The sequence below is a fragment of the Scyliorhinus torazame genome, chromosome 10 (genome assembly GCF_047496885.1).
Source record: "Scyliorhinus torazame isolate Kashiwa2021f chromosome 10, sScyTor2.1, whole genome shotgun sequence".
NCBI lineage: Eukaryota > Metazoa > Chordata > Chondrichthyes > Carcharhiniformes > Scyliorhinidae > Scyliorhinus > Scyliorhinus torazame.
The window spans coordinates 28,200,739-28,227,884 of NC_092716.1; the positions used below are offsets into that span (position 1 = coordinate 28,200,739).

Genomic DNA, 27,146 nt, shown 5'->3' on the forward strand with positions numbered 1-27,146 from the left:
CACCGGTGGTCGGATACGGCGATGCTCATCAGGTCCTCCCATGCCAACATCAAAGGGGCTCGGGATGCGGTCCAAACCGAGCAGCGGCAGCTTAAATCCTACCTCACCGGGCTCCTGAGGGAGTGGAGGGGGACACGGTCCTCTGCTCCCTATGAGCACCATAGTGGTGATGGTGGCGGTAGCACTCTACTGCTGATATGGAGGTGACCATAGCCTCAACATCAACAGAAGCAGGGATGTGTTCTACAGGTCCACTGTGGAGGATGTGGGAGTGCCAGGCTGTGTATTCTGCTGCGTCCTCTGCCAGGATCATCTGTTCCAAGTGTTCTGTACACCTGGTTGGTCCGTGGTGGAAGAATTCCCTCCCAGAGGACCTCAGGCCTTTCACCTGGTGCATGACCAGCATCCTCTGCTTGGGAGTCCATCTTTGCCCAGCTGAGGAATCCTGGCCCACTAACTTGTGAGAACTGGAGGCCAAGGTCACCGGGAAGGTGGAGGACCTCCCTGTGAACCTGCTCCTCGGCCTGGCGTAGTGCGCCATTTATAGGTCCAGGCATCGGGCAACCGAGGGGGTCGTCCAACCAGACTGTCTGCCACTTCACGGCCGCATGTCCCTAGAAAGGGAGCATGCGGTGTCCACGAGCCACCATCGAGGCCTTCCATGCCCAGAGGGCACCGCAGGGAGTGGGGTGCTTTATTGACCACTTTAATTGCACTCTCATTTGGTGTTTTAAAGTTTTGTTGATCTTTGTTATGTTCAGGTAGTGCCCCTTTTTGCTTTGTCCCTAAGTTTCTTTCCTTTCTTCTGTTTGTCTGGTTGACCTCAAAAGAGTGGCCAATCCAGCTAACTTGCACATCTTTGGACTCTGGCACCCATGGATCCATACCCAAAGACGGAGTTGTTTTGGAGGCAGAACAAAGAAAAATGCCAGAGGAACAGGGGGGAGAGGTGTGTGCAACAACAACAAAAAATCCGCACCGACCTGCAGCCTTTTAAAGTTGCTGCAAAGGACAAGAGATACCTGGAAAGCTGCATTCTCCCTGCCTGCCCAATTCCAACAGGGGGAGACAGTCATGTAGAGCGGTCACTTAGATCAGCCTTAAGGAGGCAAAGCGAGTTGATGGTGACAGACGGAAATACGACATCACCAACGCCCAAAGCCGGTAAAAAGGGGCTGAAATGCATCCGCTAAAGCTGCTCACATTATCTGTGCAGCCTCATAACGGGAGCTTCCTAACCCATGTCTGAGACCTCTTACTAGATATCGTGGAACCGGCAACCCCGCCTGAAATCGTCAGCTGCAATCCTCCTGCCGGCTGCAGAACGTTATTTTGTTTTATTTCCCCCCCTCCTCTCTGCTGAACCCATTGATACTCGGATTTACTGGACAGAAGTTCGCCAGCTGATTCACCGATCGCTCAAATGGCTACGAAGATTGATAAAGAAGCGTGCAGAGAGTCCTATAATCTCGTCCGGGGCGATGACAACGATGTCAATTGGTTCGTTTCAGGCCAAATCGCTCACTTTCTTCTAATTATGCAAACTCCGTCCTTATTTTTAAAAAAAAAAATCTAACTGTATGTACATATCAACATTGTGTGTCTCTCTCTCCCTTCCAGGGTGATTTTCAAATACGACGGACACCTTATTGTTCCTGATTCACAAGGCAAAGATTACGAGGACTTTAAACTTAAATGCACAAGTAAGATTTTTGGGGGACGGGGGCTTTTGTGACTGCTTATTTTATTGATTTTCTTATTTGATGTGCATAGGGTCTATCTAGTGGAAAAAGCAACTGCCTCGTCTGCTCTCCCATTTAAAATAAACCCTGCACTCCTCTCTCTCACTTCGTTGTGTGGTGGTACCTCGTTAGGAGGGTACATACACGCTGTGCTGAAACTGCATCTGGAGTATTGCATTCCCTGTAGAAATTATCCTTGTCCATATTTTACCCCCCCCCCCCCGGGGGCGCGCAATGTTAATCCAACCAAAAGAGTCGACATGATCCCAGGTCTTCACAATATTTTCCCTTCCCTTTTAACAGTAATTCACTGCTATGCCATTGGGCAAAATATATCTCCGCATTAGTTAAATCTCTTCTTCCCGCCCCCCCCCCCCCCCCCCCCCGTTTTGTGTTGCCACCTTAAAGCTTGTGATAAATGTAAAAAAAAAATAAGGTGTGGCAGTCAACTGGGAAATTGTTCACAGCTTTACTTTTGGTTCCCCATTTCTGGAAATGCTTTTTATTTTAAAAAAAACATTGTCCCTCGTATTTAGCTAAGAATTTGAAGAACAATGTTTATCAAAATAGCTGTCTTCAAACTCTCCATTCTGGAGTGTGGATTTTAGTAGAGAGGAGGGAGATGTAGCTGGCTGTCAGGCTAAAATGGTTTAGCTGCAGTGCACTGCAAGCGTTAATCAGGATTTAACTGTTGTCCTTGGGCAACTTCAATCACCTAATCGAAGGAACCATTTTGTTTAAAAGAGAACTTTGGGGCTATTTTGGAAAAAAAAAACAATGATTTTAATATGGGCAAAATTTCAACCATATTAAAATGTGGGTTCATTCCCACTCTTTTAGAAAAAATGTGAAGTGTAGGGTTTAAATCTTCCTCTTGTATGGCTCTTGTTGGTCCTGAAGTTGGCTGTTATTTTTATTTTGGATTTTCAATTTGCCCTTGACTCCTCTGCATGTATCACCCGCCGGAAATGGGTGTGGGGAGATAAAGCAAGGTTGTGGCATTGTAATTTTTTTGAGCAGTAGGTGAGTAAGAACGACCTCCCAGTTTCTTCTCCCTTTTGATGATTGGCTCATTATGCTTGCTGCCCTAGCATTCCACAGTGTTGCATGTTTACACTATCTGCAATGCTCCAAGGTGTAGCTTAAACCCGTCATGCTCAATTTAATACAGCTTTTCACTTTTTAAAAATACTTCTGCCGTTATTTTGGTCATTAATTGAAATAATTACTTTGTGCCGGGGTTAGAAACTAGTCCTGATTGATTCGTGAGCAAATCCTGTTTCTTATTTAAAACATACACGTGCTGGAAATTGAAAAGATCAGCTAGAAACACTTGGCATCTATATATAAAGGAGAGAGGCCTTGTGAGGCTGAATGAATGAATGAATGGTTATGTTCAAAATTGTGTCCTTCTAACATACTGCCATTCTGGTTGGCAGATGACTGTATATTATTTGGGTTTCATCGAATCATCACTGGAGACGCCATGAGCAAGCGTGCCAAGTTTGCTCTGATTACCTGGATTGGAGATGGAGTCACTGTACTGCAGAGAGCCAAAGTCAGCACTGATAAAAGTTTGGTAAAGGAAGTAGTACAGGTAGGTCATCAATCAATCCGTTAAATGTTGTGGCGACACAGTGGATTTTAATGAGTGTGGCTACTGGTTTTAGTTGGTTTCCAGGTTTTTTTATTCAAAGCCTTGCAAGGGCACTTGTAGATGCCAGAAAAAATTTGATTGTGAAATGCATTCTGCAGTTGTATTTACAATAAAAATATTAGGGATTTGCTAAGGAATAGCCCAGTAAATACTTTGAACTATTCAACTATATCTGCAAGCTGTCTCTTCCTATATCTGCAAGCTGTCTCTTCCTACTTTGGGGATAGCAAATGGAACTTAATGCTTTAATTTTTTTTAAATTTTAGAGTACCCAATTCATTTTTTTCAATTAAGGGGCAATTTAGCGTGGCCAATCCACCTAACTTGCACATTTTTGGGTTGTGGGGGTGAAACCCACGCAAACAGGGGGAGAATGTGCAAACTCCACACGGACAGTGACCCAGAGCCGGGATCGAACCTGGGACCTCGGCGCCGTGAGGCAGCTGTGCTAACCCACTGCGCCACCGTACTGCCCTCTTGATGCTTTTATAACGTTCTATTATATAAGACCCATTCCCATTGACCATGTGTACAATGAGCATGTTAATCATGTCAAACATTTTTTAATAGCTTGCAAATCTATCAGTTTGCTTGACTCCTTCAATTTCAAATTGATGCTGTTCAGTAAGCTATTGGTATAAACGTGGGATGAGATGCATTGTCACTTGTAATATGTGGCCTGGATGCTCCGCATTGGAAGTAAATAAATCACTTGGCTAATAAATACTGCACTGCTTGCTTCAAAAATCATATCTTTAATTATGAATAGAGTTTAATATTCTGTTATTCGTAACTGCCTCTGGGTTAAGGGCACCTAGAGTGACTCTCTTTATAAAAAAAAAAAAAAATCATTCTGTTGTGTTGCTCATCATAAGCTGCAGAAGGGTTGTTATGATTTAAGCTTTCTCCAACATGGAAGAAAGACAGTTTCCATAGCAGACAGTCTCTAAAGACTCGAAACCTGCTCCCTCATGCGCGTTGTGTGTGAGATAGCATGCCACAGGAATAATAATTAGCTTCAATTATAATGTAACCCACTGGAGGTAGAAATAGAATGTTTATCACCTTGCCTTATAACCTGAACACAAATATGGTAACAGAAATAGATATTTTTGGGGTAACATGATGGAAGCAGGCACATCCGAGTTACTGATCATTTGCACTAAGGGTTAATGCACATGTTCAGAATACATTTATTGCTCCATCTAATGATCTGAAAAATGACTTTTGGAAATTATTTCATGGACTTCCATTTGTTGTCCCATGCTAGCCCAATAATTTATATAGTGCGCATATCAGAAACAAACCTGATTGCAGTGTATGGTTGCCTAATAAGGTTTTGAATAAAGAGCTGTCCGTTTATTGCATTGACTGTAAGCATCTCGTCTTCATGAACATCACCTTTTCAAACCAGGACTAATAATTTGTGATTTTTAAACAAAAAATCAGTTTGGTGATGTGAGACTTTTGTCCATTTAATTCTATTCTTTTGGGTTGATTATTCCACTCCTTCACTCTGCATGTTCCAAGAGGTGACATTACCGAGCAGATGCAGAATGTCCTGAGGGGAAAGGGTTAACAGCCAGAGGCTGTGGCTCATGTTGGTACCAATAACATCAGTAGAGGTCCTTCTAGTAAGAACACTAATGATTAGGACCTTCGAAGGTAGCAATCCAGATTGCTCCTGGTGTCATAAGCTAGTGAGTATAAAGGTAGGAGAATGGAGCAGATAAGTTAATGTGAGGCTGGAGATATGGTGCAGAAGGGTGGGTTTTTGGTTTCTGGGAAGGTGGGATTTCATTGTGGGATTGCTAGTGTTGTTGGCAATGGTTTAACTAATTTTTCAGTAAAGTGAGAACCAGGATATAATATTAGAAAGGAGAAACCAGGTGTACAAAAGATTGGGAGAGTCAACATAGAGTAAGAAATAAATTAATAGATGGAGGTCAAACCAGTACATGTGTATATATATTTTTTTTAAACTGTAGAAATACCCAATTCAATTTTTTCCAATTAAGGGGCAATTTAGTATGGCCTGCACATCTTTGGGTTGTGGCGGCGTGACCCATGCAGACACTGGGAGAATGTGCAAAATCCCCACGGACAGTGGGCCGGGACCAAACCCGGGTCTTCTGCGCAGTGAGGCAGCAGTGCTAACCACTGTGCCCCCCCCCCCCCCCCCCCAAGTACATGTGTGTAAATGTACAAGTTGTAAATAAGGTTGAAGAGCTGCAGGTAAAGGTGGCCACATGGGAATCTGATGTCATGGTGATAATGGAGACTTGGCTCCAATGGACATGGCTGGGGACTATTCCTGGATAAAAATTGCTCAGGAAAGGTTGGGTTATGAAGAAGGAGATGGTGGTGTAGTGATAATGTCACTGGACTAGTAATTCAGAGGCTCAGGCTAATGGGATTCTAATCCCACCATGGCAGCTAGTGGAATTTAAATTCAATTTAAAAACTGGGGCGGGATTCTCCCCTACTCCTAGTGGGACGGAGTGGTGTGAACCACTCCGGCGTCGGGCCACCCCAAAGGTGCGGAATCCTCCGCACCTTCAGGGGCTAGGCCCATCCCGGAGTGGTTTGTGCCCTGTCGGCCGGAGGGAAAGGGGCTTGGCGGCACGCCAACAGGTGCCGAAGGGCCTCCGCCAGCCAGCGGGAGTTGACGCATGCGTGGGAGCGCCAGCGCGTGCTGGCGTCATCCCCATGCATGCGCAGACGGCTTCGCTTCCGCACTGGGAATGGCGGACCGGTACAGCCTCCGGTGCGGAAGGATAGAGTGCCCCCACGGCACAGGCCTGCCCACGGATCGGTGGGCCCCGATCGCGGGCCAGGTCACCGTGGGGGCACCTCCCGGGGCCAGATTCCCCCCCCCCCCCACGCCTCCTCAAGGACCCCGGAGGCTGCCCGCGCCGCCAGGTCCTGCCGGTAAGGGACCTACTCCAATTTACGCCGGCGGGACAAGCAAAGAACGGGCGGGACTTCAGCCCATCGCGGGCCGGAGACTTCGGGTGGCCCCGGGGCCCATTGAGTCGTGCCACACCCCGCCACTCTCCGAGGCGGGAGGTGCGACTCACGCCGGGCCGATTTTTGGGGGCCCGGAGAATTTGGGAGGATGACGGGGGCGAATCCCGCCCCTGGACACCGTAATGGTAACTGTGAAATCTATCATTGATTGTTGTAAAACCCAAATGGTTCACTAATGTCCTTTTCAGGGAAGATTTGTCATCCTTGTCCTGCATGTGACTCCAGACCCATAACAATTTGGTTGACTAATGGCCTAGCAAGCCACTCTGTTCAAGGGCAACTTGAGGATGTGTAATAAAGGGCAGAGAAGAGTTCATGAAGTGTGCCAGGAGAATTTTCTTGATCAGTGTATTTCTGGCCCAACAAGGAAGGAAGGAAGCATTACTGGTTCTGGTAGATAGTAGTGAAGTCGATCAAGTATCAGTAGGAGAGCATTTGGGGGACGGGGACAGCGATCAAAAAGTATCATCATGTTTAAGTTGGTTGTGGAAAACAAAAAGAGCAATCAAGTGAAAATTGTTAATTGGAGGGAGGCCAATTTCAGGTGGTATACATTCGGGGAAGTAAGGATTCAAATTGTGGCGGCACTACCTCCTGTACAGGGGTGGTGCCAGAGGATTGGAGAATTACAAATAGTATACCATTCTTCCATAAAAGGGCAAACACAGCAGTCAGTTAACCTTGGTAGTGAGAAAGCCTTTGGAAACGAAACAAGCCAGGACCAAATTAATGATTGCTGTATGGGTTAAATAAAGAAAGCCAGCAGAGATTTGTTAAAAGGCAAATCCTGTTCAGCTAACTTGATTTGAGTTTTTGATGAGGTAACCGAGGGTTGATCAAAGTAATGGGGTTGTTAAAGAGCCACGCAATAGGCTTACCGTGGAGTAAAATGGACCCTCACAACATGGATACAGAGAATAGTGATGAATGGATGTACAGTGGGGTTTTACAGAGGTCGAGACTTGGGTCTGTTGCCGCAGTTTTTTGATGTACGAGGCACCATTTCAAAATTAGCATATGATCCAAAACTTGGAGTATTTATTGTGAACTGAGGTGGGCAGAGATAAATGTTGAGAGCATAAGGCAGTCTGATGGAATGGATGGGCATGTGAAATTGGAATACCGAAGTATGGTATGATACATTTTGTTAAGAAGACTGAGAGATGATATGACATAAAGGAATGGTGCAGAAATGGAGAAACCCAGGGTCTATGTGCATGAGTCATTGAAGGAGGCATGATTTTTAAAAAGCTATAGGGATATTGGGCTTTGTAGATGGCAGTGTTGTTTACAAAAGCAAGGAGGTTATGATGAACTTTTTAAAATACTGGTTTGGCCTCCGCTGCACTGGGCCACACTTGGGAAGCAAATGACAAGAGGGTGCAGATGAGATTTATTGGGGATGCAGAATCGCAGTTTGTATAGATTGGAGATGCCTGAGGTTCTCCTTGGAGAAGAGAGGTTTGAGAGGAGGTTTGATGTTCAAAATCATGAAGGACGGTCTATACAGTAAGTAGAGAGGCTGCTCCCATTGGCAGAAGGGACAAGAACTGGAGGACCCTGATTTGAAACATTTGGCCAAGGTTTTTATTGCTTTTGAGTATTTCCAGTTCAAATGCACTGCCTGAGGGAATGTGGCCATGATGTGGAGATGCCAGCGTTGGACTGGGATGAACACAGGAAGAAGTCTTGCATCACCAGGATCAACACAGGAAGAAGTCTTACATCACCAGGTTAAAGTTCAACAGGTTTGTTTCAAATCACTAGCTTTCGGAGCACTGCTCCTTCACCTGAGGAAGGAGCAGAGCTCCGAAAGCTAGTGATTTGAAACAAACCTGTTGGACTTTAACCTGGTGATGTAAGATTTCTTGCTGAGGGAATGTGGTGGAGGCAGATTCAGTCCTGGCTTTCAAATTGGTATTGATCAGCACCTGAAGGGGCAAAAGATTGCAGGGCCGCAGGGAAAAAGCATGGGATGGGACTAGTTAAATTGTTCTTAATAGAGAGCTGATACAGGCTGAATGGCAACCTCCTGTGCTTTAAATGTTCTAGGATTTGTAATGCATTGTATGTATCTGAGCATTTGGAACAAAATCTACTTGGCCAACATCATTAAATGGCAGAATTATTTTTTAGCAGTAATCTCTCATACTTGATTGGTGCCAGTGATTTGAAACCATTCCCTGCATTTGATATTGGAACTTTTCAATAAATAGCTATTTTTCTTCAAAGGAATTTCGCAGTTTGTCTAATTTAGAGCAACAATATGCCTTTGCCTGGCATGCAGTTTCTGTCTCACTTTAAGTCTGGATGAATTCTGGTCACAGTCTTGACATGGACAAGGGAAAGCTTATCCTGAGGGACTGGAGTTGAAGCCGATTGGCTTGGGCATTGTGCTCCTTTAGCTAATAGTTTGAAAATAAAATGTTAATGGATAAAGAGCTTCTCCTCCTTCAGAGCGAGGTCAGGTATATATGCCACTCTAAACTGCACAACTTGTGCAGCTGCTCGAAGATTTCTTCTCCACTTTCATGATTATATATCTTATGAAGTCATTTGGTGAATTCTATGCTCCTGTGTTGCCTTCAGGGTGAAAATTGAGGCTAGAATTTCCAAATGTGGAAGCTGGAATACAAGATTAGTGCTCTAATGCAGGACCTTCATGCTTGACAGTCAACCTTCTTTGATAAATCTTCTGCTGATTCGCAACTTTTTTCCCCAACTCCATCCTTTTAATTTACAAAATATGGATGTTTTTCCAAAAACTTGAAACTGTTGCATCAATTTCTTTATCTTCATGATCCTTGCATTGTCTCTGCCCTTATTTGTGTGCACGAGATGCAGTATTTACAAAGAACAGAACCAAAATTGTTTTTAGGTCATTTATCTCATTGCCATTTCTGAAAATGGATATTTTAATTAACTGCGCTTCAAAATTACTTTGCTGATTGACATGCTATAAATATAAGCTTATTCCACCTTTTCTCTTTTCGGGCATCTTAAAACCGAGTTGCACGTCCAATGAAACCTCAAATCACAGGAGGGCCTAGTAATACTGGTGTATGGCTGACCCACTTAGTATCTCATTGTAATCTATTGTACACTAGTCATAGTGTACCTTGTAGTACTATTCTGCTTGACAGATTATCTAAACATTTATCACTTGGGATATGTAATCTACTAATATTTTGAATCTGTGTGTTTGTTTGTCCTTGACTTCCAGGCCAGGCACCTGAAAGTGAGGAGTTAGTATATCACCAAATTACTAAATTCTGAATCGAGTGATCGGTTTGGGTGACCATTTTCAGAATTCAGTAGCATAATGTGATGTGGTCCATGCAGCTAAAGGTTTGTTGAAATGACAGTTTCATGAGGAAATCCGACTAATTGTTTAATAAAATTAGTTTTTAATAGCCAGCCTAACTCGGTATCAAAAGTGCGTGTAGGAAATCGCCTAGAGAAATCCTAATACTTTGATACTGAGTCATCCAGACTCACAGCGTGAGCTCCATTCTCTACACCTACACTTTTCTCTACACCTTGCTATAACTGTAACATTATATTCTGCAGTCTCTCCTTCCTTCCCATTATATTCTGCAGTCTCTCCTTCCTTCCCATTATATTCTGCAGTCTCCTTCCTTCCCTATGTACGGTGCATGGTTTGTACAGCATGCAAGGAACAATACTTTTCACTGTATACTAATACATGTGGCAATAAATTAAATCCATTCTCGCTCCACAGATGCAACATGGAAGGTCCACAGAAGGGCAGCACAGTGGTTAGCACTGCTGCCTCACAGCACCAGGGGGCTGGGTTTGATTCCAACCTTGGGTGGAGTTGCACATTCTCCCCGTGTCTGCTTGGGTTTCCTCCCACAGTGTGAAAGATACACAGGTTAGGTGGATTGGCTGTGCTAAATTACCCCTCTGGTTAGGTGGGGAGCTCTTTCAGAGGGTCGATTCCGACTCAATGGGTTTAATGACCTCCTTCCGCACTGTAGGGATTCCATGCTGTCAGAACCGCTGAGATTGTCCAGCATTTTCTGTTTGTTTCAAACCCTAAAACTTGTAACGTTTCAGTTGGCTAATGGAACTGAAAATCAGTGTCTCTGGATTTTAAAAGGACCAAGTTCAGTAAGATGGCAGAATAGTTGAAGTGGTTCAATTGATTAACCCTGATGGATGGGAGATGACATCTGAGTATGAACGGCATGTTTTTAAAAGAGTGAATTCAAACGTACAGAAGGCAAGTATGTCCCTAAAAGAAAGAAATTTGGCAATAATAGGCCGAGGTGGCTGGTCATATCCTAAAGGCAAGTATGACTATTTGAAATATGTATAAATTAAAAGCAGATAGTTTCCAGGGATATGGGGAAGCTATAAAGCTATGTCAGCTAAATGGTTATTAGAAAAGGATCGTGGATAATTGTAGCAGCAATAAGAAAATCATTAATCGAGAGTAAGAAGACATAAATACTGCTTTGAAAAGATTGAAAGATTCCCAGGACCTTGTCTTCAAGACTAAAGTCCATGTAGAGTTTGCACATACTCCTGTGTTTGCGTGGGTTTCGGCCCCACAACCCAAAGATGTGCAGGGTAGGTGAATTGGCCACGCTAAATTGCCCCTTAATTGGAAAAAAAAGTTGGGTACTCTAAATTTTTTTTAAAAAAAGAATAAAGTTGTGCTGTTAACTGTAAAATTGTAAATAAAATCATCGCGAATGCTATCTTGGACAGAAAAAGAAACGTTAAAATAGATTGGGAGTGTTGGCTGAGGGATGCGCACAAGAAAATAACCCCTTTAACGTAAATGCACCGATTCTTTTGCGAACCATGTGTCTTTAAGAACTCGGAGTCAGGACATGTATCTTTGGAATGGCAGGATGTTGCTATAGATACAGAGCCAGATAACTAGAACTTCAGGAATGGTTAACTTTTTTTTTTGAGAATTTTCTCAAAGAGATGCCCTACATGCCGAATTGGCATCTGGAAAAGGAAGTATTATAAGTTAGAATTTTTTTTTTCTGGAAATGGCAAATTAGTGGGTCAGGGCAATCGAGTTGCCATTTTGGCCTAGACTTTCATGAAACCTTTGACAAAGTACTCTTTCAAATAACTACTCTGTAAGATAGAATCTTGTGGAATTGGAAAGAATTTACTGGAGTGGAATAAGAATTGGCAGAAGGCCTTTAGGCAGAAAGTTGTTCATATTTGGATCTGTTTTCTAACCAGTTACCGCTAGTTCCCTGCAGGGATCTGTGTTGGGGTCTTTGGTCTTTGCTCTATTTGAAGGCCATAAATAAAAAGATAATTGCAGAGGAAATAATCCAAGATTGTGGATCAAATAAAGCTACAAGTGTAGAACATGTTAATATGATGTGGGGACATTAATCACTGTTTGTTAAATGATGTTTACCTCAGGAATGCTTTGTGTTACGTACGTGGGTAGGTCTAAATATACATACAGGCTACAGAGAATTGAAACCAATGGTGAAGGAAAACACAGACAAAAGAGCTGAACCTGTGATGAGGATGTGATTCTCTTTGGCATCAAGGCAACATTTAACCAATATGTGATATCAAGGAAGCCCTAGCAAAAGTGAAGTAAATGGAAATCGGAGGCAAATCTCTCCACTGATTGAGTCCGACCTCCACACACACTGTGACAATTGTTGGAGGTCAATCATCTCTGCTGTAGGACATCACTGCAGAAGTTCCTTAGATCCAACCATCTTGAGCTGTTTCATCAATGACCTGCCCTTCATTGTAATGTTAGAAGTGGGGATGTTCACTGATGATCTGCATAACGTTCAGCACCATTCGACAACTCTAATCCTGAAGAGTCCAGTCTCGCACACAGCAAGACGTGGACACCATTCAGGCTGGTGCCGGGAAGTAATAAGTGACATTTGCATGATGCAAATGTCAGGCCCTAATCATCTAAAATAAGAGTGAATCTAATCATCACCCCTTGACATTCAGTGGCATTACAATTGCTGAATCACCCCTCAATGTTCTGGGGTTACTGTTGGCACAAAATTTAACTGGACCAACCACATAAATAGTGTGGCTACAAGAGCAGGCCAGAGGCTATGAATCCTGTGGTGAGTAACTCGCCTTCTGATTCTCCAAAGCCTGTCCACCATCTAAAAGGCACAAGTCAGGAGTGTGATGGAATATGCTTCACTTGCCTGGATGAGTGCAGCTCCAACGACACTAGCTTAACACATTCCAGGACAAAGTAGGCCATTCTCTCCCTCCTCCACCACCAAGGTAGAATGTGGGAGACCAGCCAGGATGATGTTGGAATAATGAAGTCCTGAGTATGAATGAGGGCTCCCACAACCAATGAGCTGAGATGCTTGGCAATGTTATGGGGATAGGTGTGATGAGTAGAAGGTTAGAAATTCTTCTTGGGGTCAAATGTGAGACCAAGGTTTGGAACCACTAACTGTTCCTCGGGAATGGGATGGCGTTGGTAGATAGGCATCAAAGAGTTTGGAGCAGGCACCGATAGCTTCAGTCTTCCCAATGTTTGGAGGAACTTTCTGCTCATCCACCCAATGCTGGATGTCTGATCTAGCAGCAGTGGAACAGGTAGGGAAGAGGTGATAATTGTGAAGTAAAGCTGGAAAAGCTTCAATTGATTTGTTGCCATGGGGCAGGAAGTAGATGAGAAATGGGAGAGAGCCAAAGATAGATCCTTGGGGAATAAGAGCAGGAAGGAAAGTCCTTGCATGTTACACTCTCTTGTCTATGACTAGATAGATAAGAATGGAATTGGATGAGTGCCGCAGCTAGTCAATGGTGGTGAGGTATTGGAGGAAAATGGGAGTGGCCAACTGCTGCAGCCAAGTCCAGAAGGACGAGGAAAGTTTACCTTTTGTCACAGTAACGCTGAATGTAGTTTGTGATTTTTGATGAGCTGACTTGGTATTATGGCAGGGGCAGTAACCTGATGCATGGATGTAAACACTGGGCTCTGGAAAATCCATGGGAATGGATTTGGAAGGCAATAATACAATCTCATACATCCTTATGGCACTGGAGGGATCACTGTGAGCCATCAGTGGGTGGATGTAATTACAGTATGAGGTTTATATAGGTGGCTTCCATTGGAGTGAATGTAGGATTTAATATTGGGGAAGAGTATATATCTTTTGCACCTACAGGATGGGGACTCGTGTCTTCACAAGACTTTCATGAAGTGTGATTGGGAAGGATTTTAAAGAAAATTGGCAGGGGCTTGGGATGGGCACCAGCCTCCAAAGTAGAGAGAATACATCTAAAATCTCTGTGGTGAATAAGGTTGGTGAGCTGCAAATGCAAATAGCAGTGTGGAATATGATATGGCAGTAACAGTAAAATAGGGCACAATTTTTACCACTGGCACCGATCCCGTTGCACCAGAAGCATTCTGAAAAAGGCCCAAAACAGTCTTCACTCCGCACTTGCCGGCATCTAGATCACTCCCTCACTGGGCATAATCCAGCTAATATAATGGCTTGTTAAATATGCACTGACTGTTTTAGGCCATAGGCATCAGTGAAGCTTTACCCGGGCTCTGATGGTACTGGCCTTGAGCGTAGACCAGATGTAATGGCCACTCTGGGGGTCCCCCTGATGGGCAGGGCGGCACTGTCTCTGGTACTGTCAGGTGGGCAGTGCCTGGTGGCACTACCAAGGGTCTGAGCCTGAGGGGGACCATGCCCATGATAGGGGGCGAAGAAGTTGGGATGTGCTCACATAGGAGGGGGGGGGGGGGGGGGGGGGCCTTGAGCTCAATTGGAAGGGGAGGGGGGGTGGGAAGAGACCCTCTAGCTCAATTGGAGATCGCGGCATACTTTCAAAATGCGGCCCCAAAGAGCCAGTCTGGCAGGCGACTTTAGTTCCCCACTGCTGAAAAAAATTTAGACGGGCGGCACGAGGCACAGTGGTTAGCACTGCTGCCTACAGCTCTTGAGGACCCGGGTTCGAATCCCAGTCCTGGGTCACTGTCCGTGTGGAGTTTGCACATTCTCCCCGTGTCAGCGTGGGTTTCATCCTCACAACCCAAAGATGTGCAGGGGTAGGTGGATTGGCCACACTGAATTGCCCCTTAATTGGAAAACAAATATTGATGCTCTTAAGTTTGTAAAAAGAATTTAGTGTGGGCTTGACCAGTGAGAAACTTCCCCCAAAAATGAGTCCGCATGAATACGGATCTGACGTCGCCCAAAAAAACAACGGGAAACACCTCGCCGAACTCCTCCCAAAAAACAAAAAAATTGGGGGAGAATTGTGGCTTGAAATTGGTTAGATGGGAGTGTCTAATATTCTGTAGAATCCCTACAGTGCAGAAGGAGGCCATTCAACCCATTGAGCCTGCACCAACTTTCTGAAAGCGCACTCTGCGCAAGTCCACTTACCCTATCCTATCCCTGTAACCCCGTGCATCCATGCCTGCATTTAGCATTATTCCTGCACCTAACCAGCACATCCTTGGACTGTGGGAGGAAACCGGAGCACTCGGAAGAAACCCACATAGGCACGGGGAGAACGTGACAGTCACTCGAGGCCAGAATTGTACCCTGGCACTTGAGGCGGCAGCGCTAAACACTGCCGCCTTGGGTCAAGGTAAAGTCGCCATAGTCTCAGATGACCATAGGCTGCTTTCCCCTTTGTGGGGGAAAAAAAATCATCTTGCATATAAATAGTGAGTGGGTGGCCTTATAGAATCAAAGAGGATGATCTATGCTTCTGGGCACAGAGAAAGGCTAGAATACTAAAATCAATCATTTTTGATGCTGACAAAATATTGATAGAAGGGGAAAAATTGATGTGAAGGATGTATTGGAAAGACTGGCTGTGCTTGAGGTTGGATAAGTCACCTTGTCCAGAGGTTTGCACCCCATGTTGCTAAAAGAAGTAGTGAAATAATCGTCTAGTCTTCCCCAGTTAAGAGGGAAATGTCAGAGGATTGAAGATTGACCCTCATTCAATAAAAGGTGCAAGGATAGTAATCACAGGCTGGCCAGTTTAACATCAGCAATGGTTAAGGAATCCTGGGAAAATAATCAACAGATACTTTGAGAATATTTTGTTAATTAAAGTGACCCAGCACTGATTTGTAAAAGCAGATCATGATTGACTAATCTAATTACATTTTTTTGATCAAGTAACTGAGGTTGTTGATCAAGTAACTAACGTTGTTCAAGGGAATGCATTGGGTGTTTGTCTATATGGATTCTTAAGAAAATCTTTGACAAAGTACCACATAAAATGGAGGTTTGTGTCACTGCAGTAACAGTGTTAACTTGGATAAAAGAAATTTGCTTGGATCTGAAAACGGCGTGTTGTGCTAAATGGTTATCTTTCAGACTGTAGGATGTGGACGGTGGTGTTCCTCAGTTCAGTCCTTCAACCCCCTGCCTTTTTTTTTTTTGAAAGAAATGATTTGGATATTGAAATACAGAACATTAAACACATCTTATGGGTTCTTGCTCTTCATAACATTGCTGCTTTTGTACTTAAATGTGCTAGTTTATGCTGAACCTTTTTAATGCTCAAGTTACTGGGAAGACACGATGGCACAGTGGTTAGCACTGTTGCTTCACAGCACCAGCGTCCCAGGTTTGATTTCCGGCTTGGGTCATTGTCTGTGTGGAGTCTATTCGTTCTCCCCGTGTCTGCGTGGGTTTCCTCCGGGTGCTCCGGTTTCCGCCCACAAGTCCCGAAAGATGTGCTGTTGGGTAATTTGGACATTCTGAATTCTCTCTCCGTGTACCCGAACAGGCATCAGAATGTGGTGACTAGGGGCTTTTCACAGCAACTTCATTGCAGTGTTAATGTAAGCCTACTTGTGACAATAAAGATTATTAAATTGAATGGGGGGAATAGGACTGATTGCATTGCTCTCCAGAGAGTGGGTATGGACTTGATGGGCCAAATGGCCTCCTGTGCTGTTGGGGATTGAATTTTACAGTACATTCTGGTGCAATTATCTCTGACCTTTCAAAGTAACAAATGTACATACGAATTTGGAGTAGGACACTTGGCCTCTCGAGCCTTTCGTCATTCAATTAGACCATGGCTGATCTGACTGTGACCTGATAGACTTGTTAATCTATATAACACTGCCTTGAAAATATTCAAGGGCTCCGCTTCTACTGCCTTTTTGAGGAAGGTTTCCAAAGACTCACGACCCTCCGAGAAGATTTCTCCTCATCTCTGTCCTAAATGGATATCTAGATTCTCCCACAAGCGGAGACATTCTCTTCCCATCCACCCTGTCACAACTCCTCATGATCGTGTGCTTATAATCAAGTCAGCTATTACTCTTCTAAACTCTAGTAGATAAAAGATTAGCCTATCCAGCCTTTCCTCCTAAGAAAACCTGTCCATTGCAGGTATTAATCTAGTAAACCTTCTTCTCTGAACTGCTTCCAATGCCTTTGTATCTTTCCTTCAATAAGAAGACTAATATTGTACACCGTATTCTAGATGTGGGGAGGGAGTCTCTGGCCTCCCAGCCACGTGTTTCTTGGCGGTGGGCTGATGGCGGGATTCTATTTCCGCAGGACCAGAGAACCCCACTGCCGGCAAATGGCTAGGAGGATTCTGGCCGTGGCCTCACCAATGGCCTGTACAACTGAAGCATAAACTCCTTACTTTGGTAATCAATTTCCCTTGCAGTAAATAACATTCTATAAACAGCATTCTATTAGCTTCCCTAATTCTTGCTGTACCTGCATACTAACCTTTGTGATTCATGCACGATGGCGCCCTGATGCCTCTGAATCTCCGACCTCTGTAATTTCCTGCTAATTGGATAATGAGCTCTTGTATTCTTCCTGCCAAAAATGGGGAATTTCATGTTTCCCCACATTTTGATCCCTTTGCCAGATCTGTGCCCTTTAAATTTCCCTTTGTAGCCTCCTTAGTCCTACATATCGTTGTTTTTTAGCAGCCATTTGGTCCCTTCATTCTTAGGCCCCAGCATTGATCTCTGTGGCACACTACTTCTATCCTGCCAACCAGCGAAAGACCCATTAATGCCAGGACTGGCTAGCTACCGGGAACTATCTTCTATCCATGCTAATGTGTTACCTCCTACACCATAAGCTCTGAAACATTACTTCAGGAGAAAAATGCACTTGGTTGTGATGCTAGTAGGCAGAAATTTTGTCTAAATTTAGTTTTCACATTTCAATTTTTTTGACCTATTTTGTGGCTTACCTTAAATTTATGTTGGTTGCTCAGCTCTCTAGCCCCGCCTCAAATTTTCTTCCACCCACGTGTAAATCCTTGTTCCTCCATATCTGAAATCGGTTTTACTGCACCATAAATGACCTAAAGTGATATTATTCTGGATCTCCGTCTTTCAATATTAATTGAGCTCTAGTCACTGAATATTTATAATCCAAGTTGGATACGTGAAGCTGACTACATCTGAAATCCATTTGACACTAACTTAAACCGACGTTCCATGTTCACGTATTCAACATCCCGTTAAAATTATGATGGTTTATTTTGATATTTGATGTTCTTGGTAGTGGGTAGACGGGGCACACCCAAATCATGACTGCAAGTCTTGAAAAATCTTCATCGGAGATCAGCTTCCACGAGCTTTCCAAATCTCCGGTGTGCTGGAGGAGGAACTAGAACTTGTTGGCATCTTGGAAATCCTGAGGGGATATAAACAGGTTGGAGATGTAATAATCGTGTTTCCCATGCTCTCTTCTTGGTATCTGGGGAAAATTGAACATTCACCAGGATTGAGGCTAATTTAGGCCTTCACGTCTGAATTCCAAACCTGGGGCGAGATTCTCTGACCCCCCGCCGGGTCGGAGAATCGCCGGGGGCTGGCGTGAATCCCGCCCCCGCCGGTTGCTGAATTCTCCGGCACCAGATATTCGGTGGGGGCGGGAATTGCGCCACGCCGGTTGGCGGGACCCCCCCCCCCCCGGCGATTCTCCGGCCCGGAAGGGCCGAAGCCCAGCTGCTAAAATGCCTGTCCCGCCGGCGTAGATTAAACAATTTACCTTACCAGTGGGACAAGGCGGCGCGGGCGGGCTCCGGGGTCCTGGGGGGGCGCGGGGCCATCTGGCCCCAGGGGGTGCCCCCACGGTGTCCTGGCCCGCGATCGGGCCCACCGATCCGCGGGCAGGCCTGTGCCGTGGGGGCACTCTTTTCCTTCCGCCTTCGCCACGGTCTCCACCATGGCGGAGGCGGAAGAGACTCCCTCCACAGCACATGCACGGGGATGCCGTGAGCGGCCGCTAACGCTCCCGCGCATGCGCCGCCCGGAGATGTCATTTCCGCGCCAGCTGGCGGGGCACCAAAGGCTTTTTCCACCAGCTGGCGGGGCGGAAATTCGCCTGGCGTGGTCCTAGCCCCTTAAGGTTGGGGCTCGGCCCCCCAAGATGCGGAGCATTCCGCACCTTTGGGCGGCGTGATGCCCGACCGTTTTGGGCGCCAGTCGGCGGACATCGCGCCGATACCGGAGAATTTCACCCCTAGTCTGTGATAGAACAGTCCATTGAGAGAACTCCAGAACTAGTTGTTAGGTTTACAAAGTATAAACCTGCTTTATCAAGGTTTTTGCCTGTACATTTTCGGTGTGGAAGTCATTTAATAAAACATTTGGTTTTCTTGTGAGGATGTGAAAATCAAAATGCGTTACTTTAAAAAAAAAAAAATTGAGTACCCAATTCATTTTTTCCAATTAAGGGGCAATTTAGCGTGGCCAATCCACGTAGCCTGTACATTTTGGGTTGTGGGGGTGAAACCCAAGCGCAGACTGGGAGAAATGTGCCAACCCCACATGGACAGTGAGCTGGGATCGAACCGGACCTAAAGCCGTGAGGCAGCAGGGCTAACCCACGCAGACACGGGGAGAATGTGCAAACTCCACATGGACAGTGACCCAGAGCCGGGATCGAACCGGAACACGGCGCCGTGAGGCAGCAGGGCTAACCCACTGTGCCACCGTGCTGCCCTGCGTTTTCTGTTATTAAATGCAGAGCCGGGATCGAACCGGACCTCGACGCCGTGAGGCAGCAGCGCCAACCCACTGTGCCACCGTGCTGCCCTGCGTTTTCTGTTACTAAACTATTCTCCCGAGAAACCATTTTAGCAGAAAAAATATTTTAATCATAGAATGCTAAACACAGCGAATTCATGGTCATTTTATTTCTATTTGTCAAAGTAGTCAATTGTGGGTGACACAAATTGGTGATCGTGAAGGAAATGCATTCAATACATTTGCCAAAATAGAGGAGTCTGGATAGGATGAGTAGTAAATTGCATTTAATGTGGACAAATGATAGGTACTGAAACTAGGGATATGTATTCGGGTGGGAGTGTCCATTAACTGGCTTCGATGTGGAAGTGGGATCTCGGGATATTGGAGGATAGTTCACTAAAACCAATCGTGCAACATGTAGCAGCAATAAGGAATGGTAAACCGATTTTGTATACCGACATGGACGAAGCACAAATTCTAAGAGAAGATAATGGCTGGAATTCTCTGGCCGTTCACTGGCAGCAGGATGTCCTGGTCCCGCCGGCAGCCCACACTTTCCCGTGAGTTTCCCGGCGGTGTGGGATGGCTTCAATGAGAATGCCCATTGACAGCGGCAGGAGCAGCCAATTCCTCCGCCAGTGAATGGCGTGCCACCTCCCATTGCTGAGCAACACGTGGCTGAGGCCTGAGAATTCCACTCTGTCTGCTCAAGGTAGTAGCACAGCCATAACCTAGAAATGGTGTACACTTTTTGTCAAATGTCTGCAGCATAAATATCATGCATGAAATTAAAAATGGTATTTATTTAAAAAGACAACCTAGCTTCAGGCAGCTGTGCTAGTTGGAGATCCTGGGATTCTTCACTGGAGAAGAGGCTCCTGTTAATCCCAACCCTCCGATGATTTAAGTTTGTTTATGAACGGAGTTTGCCAGAAAGTTGAGAAGCAGCAAAGACCACCTCCAATTTGGTGAGGCGCAGATGGTTCAGAGGTTTAGATGTACCTACTTGAAATGAAAATCGCTTATTGTCACAAGTAGGCGTCAAATGAAGTTACTGTGAAAAGCCCCCAGTCGCCACATTCCGGCGCCTGTTCGGGGAGGCTGGTACGGGAATTGAACCGTGCTGCTGGCCTGCCTTGGTCTGCTTTCAAAGCCAGCGATTTAGCCCTGTGCTAAACAGCCCCTGGTAACTACTTCGTGTAGAGTAGTCAATGCAGGGAAAAAGTGGAGGCCAATTGTGTGTGGGGGGAGGGTGGAGAACCTATTTAGTGTCAGATTTTTGGAGCTCGCCAGAAGAGGCGACTCTGAACCTGCATATTTTTGTGTTCCTCAGCACAGCCGATTTTCTTTCCTGTTCTCCTGCCATGTTCAGTTGAAGAATATGCTACTTTGTAAAGGGACCAGCATTGCAACTATGATTTGTGATGGAAACTGAAATAGGGCAGCACTCTGTCTCGGGATCTGGGACCTGGGAGGTGGCAACATGTGTGCCTGCAACCAATCAGATGAAAATAATCCTCGCATTTCCTGACTTGCTAAAATAGAATTTGGTATAAAGTCAAAATCCGAAAGCTAAATAATGAGGGAAAGGGTTAAGAGTACCGATATTTATCCGAACGATAAGTATTTAAACTCGCATTTGTAAAAGTGAGCTGGCAAAGATTTGGCACACCATTAAAAATTTACGAGCAACTGAATGGGCTAGTCTCTTTTTTCTCTTTCCCCCCCCCCCCCCCCCCCCCCCCCGATGTCTTGTGGGAAGGGCTTGAAATTAGGTACTTGCATATGTATTTGATTGTTGCCTCACAAGAGGTTCAACAGTGTACAAAGCTTGTGAAGGACAGGGCAAAATGGAAAACCACTGCCTGTGGAAAACTGGAAATTGCTGTCAGATTTGTTACTTGTGGACACCAAAGGGGCCAAGCGATGGGAGCAGGCATGGGCCAAATGGTATCTCGTGTCTGGTTTTTTTTTTCCCCCATTCAGTAAGATCATGGCTGATCTGATCTTGGCCTCAATTCCACTTTCTTGCCTATTCTCTCGAGGTGAAGTCTTAATTGTGGCATAATGACCCAGTACCCTTGGTAGTTTTTATTCAAATTTGCAATTAATTTGATACTACTCAATAGTATTAGTGAAATTTAAAACGCGGTATAAAATGGAGTTGTCCAGGGTAATGTTAGATGTGCCGTAATATTTGCCAATACCATTTTTTAGGTGTCAAAACCGCACTTTTCCCATATTGTTGCAAATCTAATTGCGATCATCATTTTCAATATTTAAATTTATAATTTTACTGTAATCTCACTTGTCGCTTGGATAAACAACCGACATTAACAACCTGGAAAGTGAATAAATATAGCGAGCAATAAAACTTGGTTTCTTGGAAGTTGAACTGTGATCTGGGTGGAGATCCTTTTTAAAAAGTAGGAGATGTGCTTTGTGCTGTAGAGGAACAATTTGTATTCATTGTGCAGAGTAAATTAACATGAATGTCAGGACTCTGTTAACAAAATGCAACCACTCTGGCTCTTACAATACAGCTTTTGTAACCAATAACAAATAGTTCTAAAAACAGATGGCCTGAATTTGTAAAATACTGAACTTCAGTAAATGCACTTCTGGAAAAAGCCTTAGACTAAATGTGTTCGCATTTCACACACGTTTACTGCTTAGGCCCCTTTCTCCAAATTCACAGGTTATTATAATAATAATCGCTTATTGTCACAAGTAGGCTTCAATGAAGTTATCGAAAAGCCCCTGGTCGCCACATTCCGGCACCTATTCGGGGAGGCTGGTACAGGAATTGAACCCGCGCTGCATGCCTTGTTCTGCATTACAAGCCAGCTGTTTAGCCCACTGTGCTAAACCAGCCCCATTATGACCGCAAGCTCCTTGACCGAATACTTCCTGACTTAATCTACAACCTAATCAACAGCTTTAATGTAATAAAAAGTTCCAAGTTGATAACTGAAATTTGACGCTGAGCCACCTAAGAAGATATTAGGCCAAATGGCCAAAAGCCTACGTTTTAAGGAGCCTCTTCGAGGAGGGAGATTTGGGCAGGGATTCTAAACCCTGGGGCCTAGGCACCTAAAGAATAGTGAAGTCAGTAGAAAGAGGGATTTCCAGAGGCCAGAATACTGAGTGCAGATATTTCAAAGGGTTGGAAGAGATTCGATAGAGAAGGGACAGCCATGGATTCCTGAAAGCAGGAGGACCACGCCCATTTGCTGAGGCTCCACGGGGCATGTTTAGCACAGGGCTAGGTAGCTGGCTTTTAAAGCAGGCCAGCAGCGCGAGTTCAATTCCCGTACCAGCCTCCCCGAACAGGCGCCGGAATGTGGCCACTAGGGGCTTTTCACAGTAACGTCATTTGAAGCCTACTTGTGACAATAAACAATTTTCATTCATTCATTCAATAAGCGATTTTCATTTCAGCAGCGACGTGACATTTAACTGGGTCAACTTTACTGTGGCTGTAAGAGCAGGGCAATCACTAGCGACAATCACATCCCAAGTCACAAGGACAGGTAGATGCGGTGATTTAATACATGTGGTATGCTTTCACTATTAACTTATGCTAGAACTCTATAAAACATGAGGCCACTGTGTACAGTTCAGGTCCATGCTAGAGGAAGAATGTGATCTCATTAGAAAGAGTTCCGAGGGAATTTGCAAGGACTGGAGCAGTTTGGGTATTCTGCTTTGGAATGGAGGAGGGTAATGGAAGATTTAATTAAAGTGTATAACATTAGAGGTGTCTGGTCAGGGCAATATGCAAGGGGCATAGATTTTAAAGTGATTTTGAGAAGGATTAGAAGGGAGTTGAGAATTATACCAGTGGGTGCATTCTTGAGTTAATTGCCTCAAAGGGTGGTAGAGGAAGAAACATTCAAATGCATATTGTTTTAAAATGTGAAATGCAGCATCCTACAAGGCTATGGACCGAGAGCTGGAATGTGGGATAAGTCTGGACAACCCTTATCCAGCAGGCCGAATGACCGCCTCTGTGCTGTAAACCTCTGATTTTCTAATTCTATGCAGAATGTAAACGGACAACACCTCTTCTTCAAAATCCTTAAATTCCTTCGGTACCCTTTCTAATGAGATCACATCCTTCCTCTAACATGGCCAGAACTGTACATGGTACTCGCGCTGTGGCCATGTTTTATGCAGTTCTATTATAACTTGTATTTTGTGTAGATCACCATTTCCCAATCAACCCAGTACATTGACAGCAGCAATTCTTCCTTGGTTTAGTGTATAGTGTACATTTAAAATAAGCAATGCTGATGTTGGAAGCACAAGCTTTATTTTCATCAGAACAGTGATTGGCCATGATAAATTGCCCTTCATGTCCAAAGTTGCACTTGGTGTTGGGTGGAGGTGTTGAGTTTGGGTGGGGTGCTCTTTCCAAGAGCCGGTGCAGACTCGAGGGGCTGAATGGCCTCCTTCTGCATTGTAAATTCAATGATAATCTATGATTAATCTAGGACAAAGATTCGGCACAACATCGTGGGCCGAGGGGCCTGTTCTGTGCTGTATTTTCTATGTTCTATGTAACACATGGCGAAATACATTAAACCACTTGCGTACGTGTTCTGAAGTTCTTCAAACGTTCTTTGCCATTCCAACATGTTTAGTAAATCATTCCTAAGATAGTGATCCAATGGTCAGCTCACATTCTGGATTGAATTACAAAACCAGATGCTGCCATTTGGCCAAGGCCAGCTGAATATGGGCTCACCAATCTCACCCCACTTTCCAGCTCTTGGCGATTGGGTATGTACTGCTCAAAACAGCACGTTAAACCTTTTCAGTGTGTGCTAATATTCAATCTCCCGAAATGTAGATTATACAACATCACTATTTCCCTGAAGTAGTTTACCAGTTGGGCCCGAATGTTTAGAGGCGCTGCTTTCAGGGGTCAACTTGGACAAAAACGCTTGTTCTCAATGCTTTTTAAAAAAAAAAAAAAAAAAAATTTTTTAATTCTAGTATTTTTTGTAATGTTAACATGTGAGAATACTAAGTGATATTGTTCAATCTAATTTTTGAAAACCCACTTTCAGATTCTACTTGTTTGCTAGTGTAATGCATTCTATAAAGATGGTGCACTTATGTAATAATTGCCATAACCCCTCCATTTAAATTTGTTTGCACAGAATCATTGCCATTTCATAATAATGGTTTCGAAAGCTTCATGTTTTTTCTGTGTGAGCAGGGGTATATAAATAGAATTAATGAGTTGGTTGAATGAATAAATAACTGGATATTTTAATGAGGGATATGTGGTGAAGGACGTGGGCATGGGGGAAGAGGGAGACATTTCTAGAAATCTTCTGGAGAAATGAGTCATTCATACCCCTTCAGGAAGAAAAGGCGGGAAATGAACAGTGAGCCATATTCATACTCTTTGGGAAGAAACAGAGGGTAATGAACAGTAGATTATAGGATTTTTGTGGTATCATAGAATGAGTCATGATGTGTGCCAAATTGGAGCATAATCTGTGTACAGGAAAGTTAGAAGAATGATTGGATTTAGCAATTTGGCCATTCTTTTCTAGATAGGTTTGTTCAGTATATGTGGAGCATAAAATTGATATACCAGAAAACCTTATTTTTTTTGAAGTTCTGTTCTAGTTGGCAGAATGTAAGATGGTCATTAATGCACAAAACGTTTTGCCATTTTTGATGTGCAGTTCAAATATGTATGGAATTCGTTTGACCACTGTTAATTTTCTGTGTTTGTCCTTCATATTTTCCTGATTTGTTTATGATTCTATGATTATGAAGGTTGATTTTGCAAGTTGGTTAATGATTTTTCTTTCTTTCTAAATTCGCTTTTTAATATGCGTGAAGTTTTAGCTACAAATTAATTCGTGAAACATTTCTGTTCCTGTATCATGGGCAAGATCTTCCGGCTGTTCATGCCGACCTCTGGGCCCTGCAGATAGCATGTGTGGATTTAATGGGAAATCCCACTGGCCGTGGTGGGACCAGAAGCTTCTGCCACTGGCCAATGGCAGGACGTCTTCTAGCGCTGCGTAACACACAGCGAGGAGGCCAGGGAATCTCACCGAGCCCTTGTGTTTTACACATTCTGGAATTTATTGGAGGCAATGACTTAGTGGACTAGTAATCCGGGGACCCAGGTTCGAATCCCAACGTGGCAGACTTGATATTTTGAGTTCAAATCTAACGATGACCATGAATTATGACCAATTATTGTAAATGTCCATCTGGTTCGCTAATGGTCTTTTTTAGGGATGTTCTTTTTAAGGAAAGAAATCTGCTGTCCCTTTCTGGTCTGGCCTACATACTACTCCAGACCCACAACAATATGGTTGACTGTTAAAAGCCCTCTGAAATGGTCTGGCTGCCGCTCCGTTCAAGGGTGATTGGGGATGGGCAATAAGTGTGTGTTTTAGTGGTGTGCGCATGCACCAGAAGTTATTTTAAAATCTTTAATTTGGTTATTCACCAAGAATTTTCTTTTTTTTTTTTTGACTTGCAGAACTTTGCTAAGGAGTTTGTCATCTGTGACCACCAAGAATTGGCGGAGGAATACATCAAACAAGAACTAGAGAAAACTGGAGGAGCCAATTATGATGCACAACAACAAGTTGAATGAAGTGTACGAGCAACCTTCGATCTGCTGCTTGGCTATAGGATGTGGAGAAAATTGGATGGCCATATAGTTGCATCTCCTACCCACATCAACCCCAAGGGACTTGTAGTCATTCAGCTTCCTGGATGCCCTCTTTAATTTAGTTTGGAGGTGCATGTAAAAGAGTCCACTGGCACAGTCAAAAGCTTTTCATCAATTTATTGGTTTGCCTTTTCTTTGTTTAAATTGTGGTTGACATAATAATTTCTTCAAAATGGTCCCAGAAGAAGATATCTTATTTTGTTTCAAATTTTTATATGCCAGTTTGCCAAGGCTCCTTGTTCTGGAAACGTGTTAAGTGGTGGGCATGAGGCAGGGGGCGGATGATGATCATGATGCATTCCCAAATAAATTTTTTCAAAAATGAAGCACTGGTGTTTTTTTTTTTAATATGAAGCCACTTTTAAAGAACCAAGAAACACGAGCTTTCTTTCCGAATTGTGCTTGTTAAGACTTGATTGGCAATCGATGGTTGCCGCAGCAACTGTTAAACCTGTTGGGACTGAGCTTTCTGGAATATCCTCTGGATGGTATCAACATCTTCACAATCCAATTGCGTTATAATAGATTTTGCCTCTGCACCATGACGAGAAAAGTTTATCCAACTGGTTGCTCTATTCAGTAACGTGTTGAACGAATTGGTGAAATTCCAAGGATTTCGAGCTCCAATTCCATCCCCTGATGTGTAGAAGCTATGTTGCAAGCTATTGCTAGTCGTCCATCTATTGGATATGGAGAATATAGTGCTGGTGTTTGTATTCCAAAACCACTCGCAATTAAGCTGAATTTGAGGCCTTCCTGGTTTTGGTACAATTGTTTTGGGTTTGCAGATGTCTGATGAATGAATGGTTAAGTGTCCAGGAACTGGCCCCATCACTATTGTTTCTGGATTTGGGATTCTTCGGGTCAATGGTATTGAAACCATGCCAACCGAGAAAGCTTTTTTTGCACTGTGGCACAGTGGTTAGCACTGCTGCCTCACAACGCCAGGGATCTGGGTTCAATTCTGACCTTGGTGACCGTCTGTGTGGAGTTTGG

At 44.2% G+C, this 27,146-nt stretch overlaps 1 protein-coding gene across 1 annotated transcript; it reads left to right on the forward strand.

The window, feature by feature from the left end:
• Positions 1-1,157: 1,157 nt before the first annotated feature.
• On the forward strand, positions 1,158-26,476 carry cotl1 (coactosin-like F-actin binding protein 1). The gene is made up of 4 exons (XM_072517900.1): positions 1,158-1,500; positions 1,621-1,703; positions 3,182-3,339; positions 25,956-26,476. The coding sequence occupies exons 1-4, from the start codon at positions 1,424-1,426 to the stop codon at positions 26,070-26,072; spliced, it is 435 nt and encodes a 144-aa protein (XP_072374001.1). The 5' UTR covers positions 1,158-1,423; the 3' UTR covers positions 26,073-26,476.
• Positions 26,477-27,146: the final 670 nt, after the last annotated feature.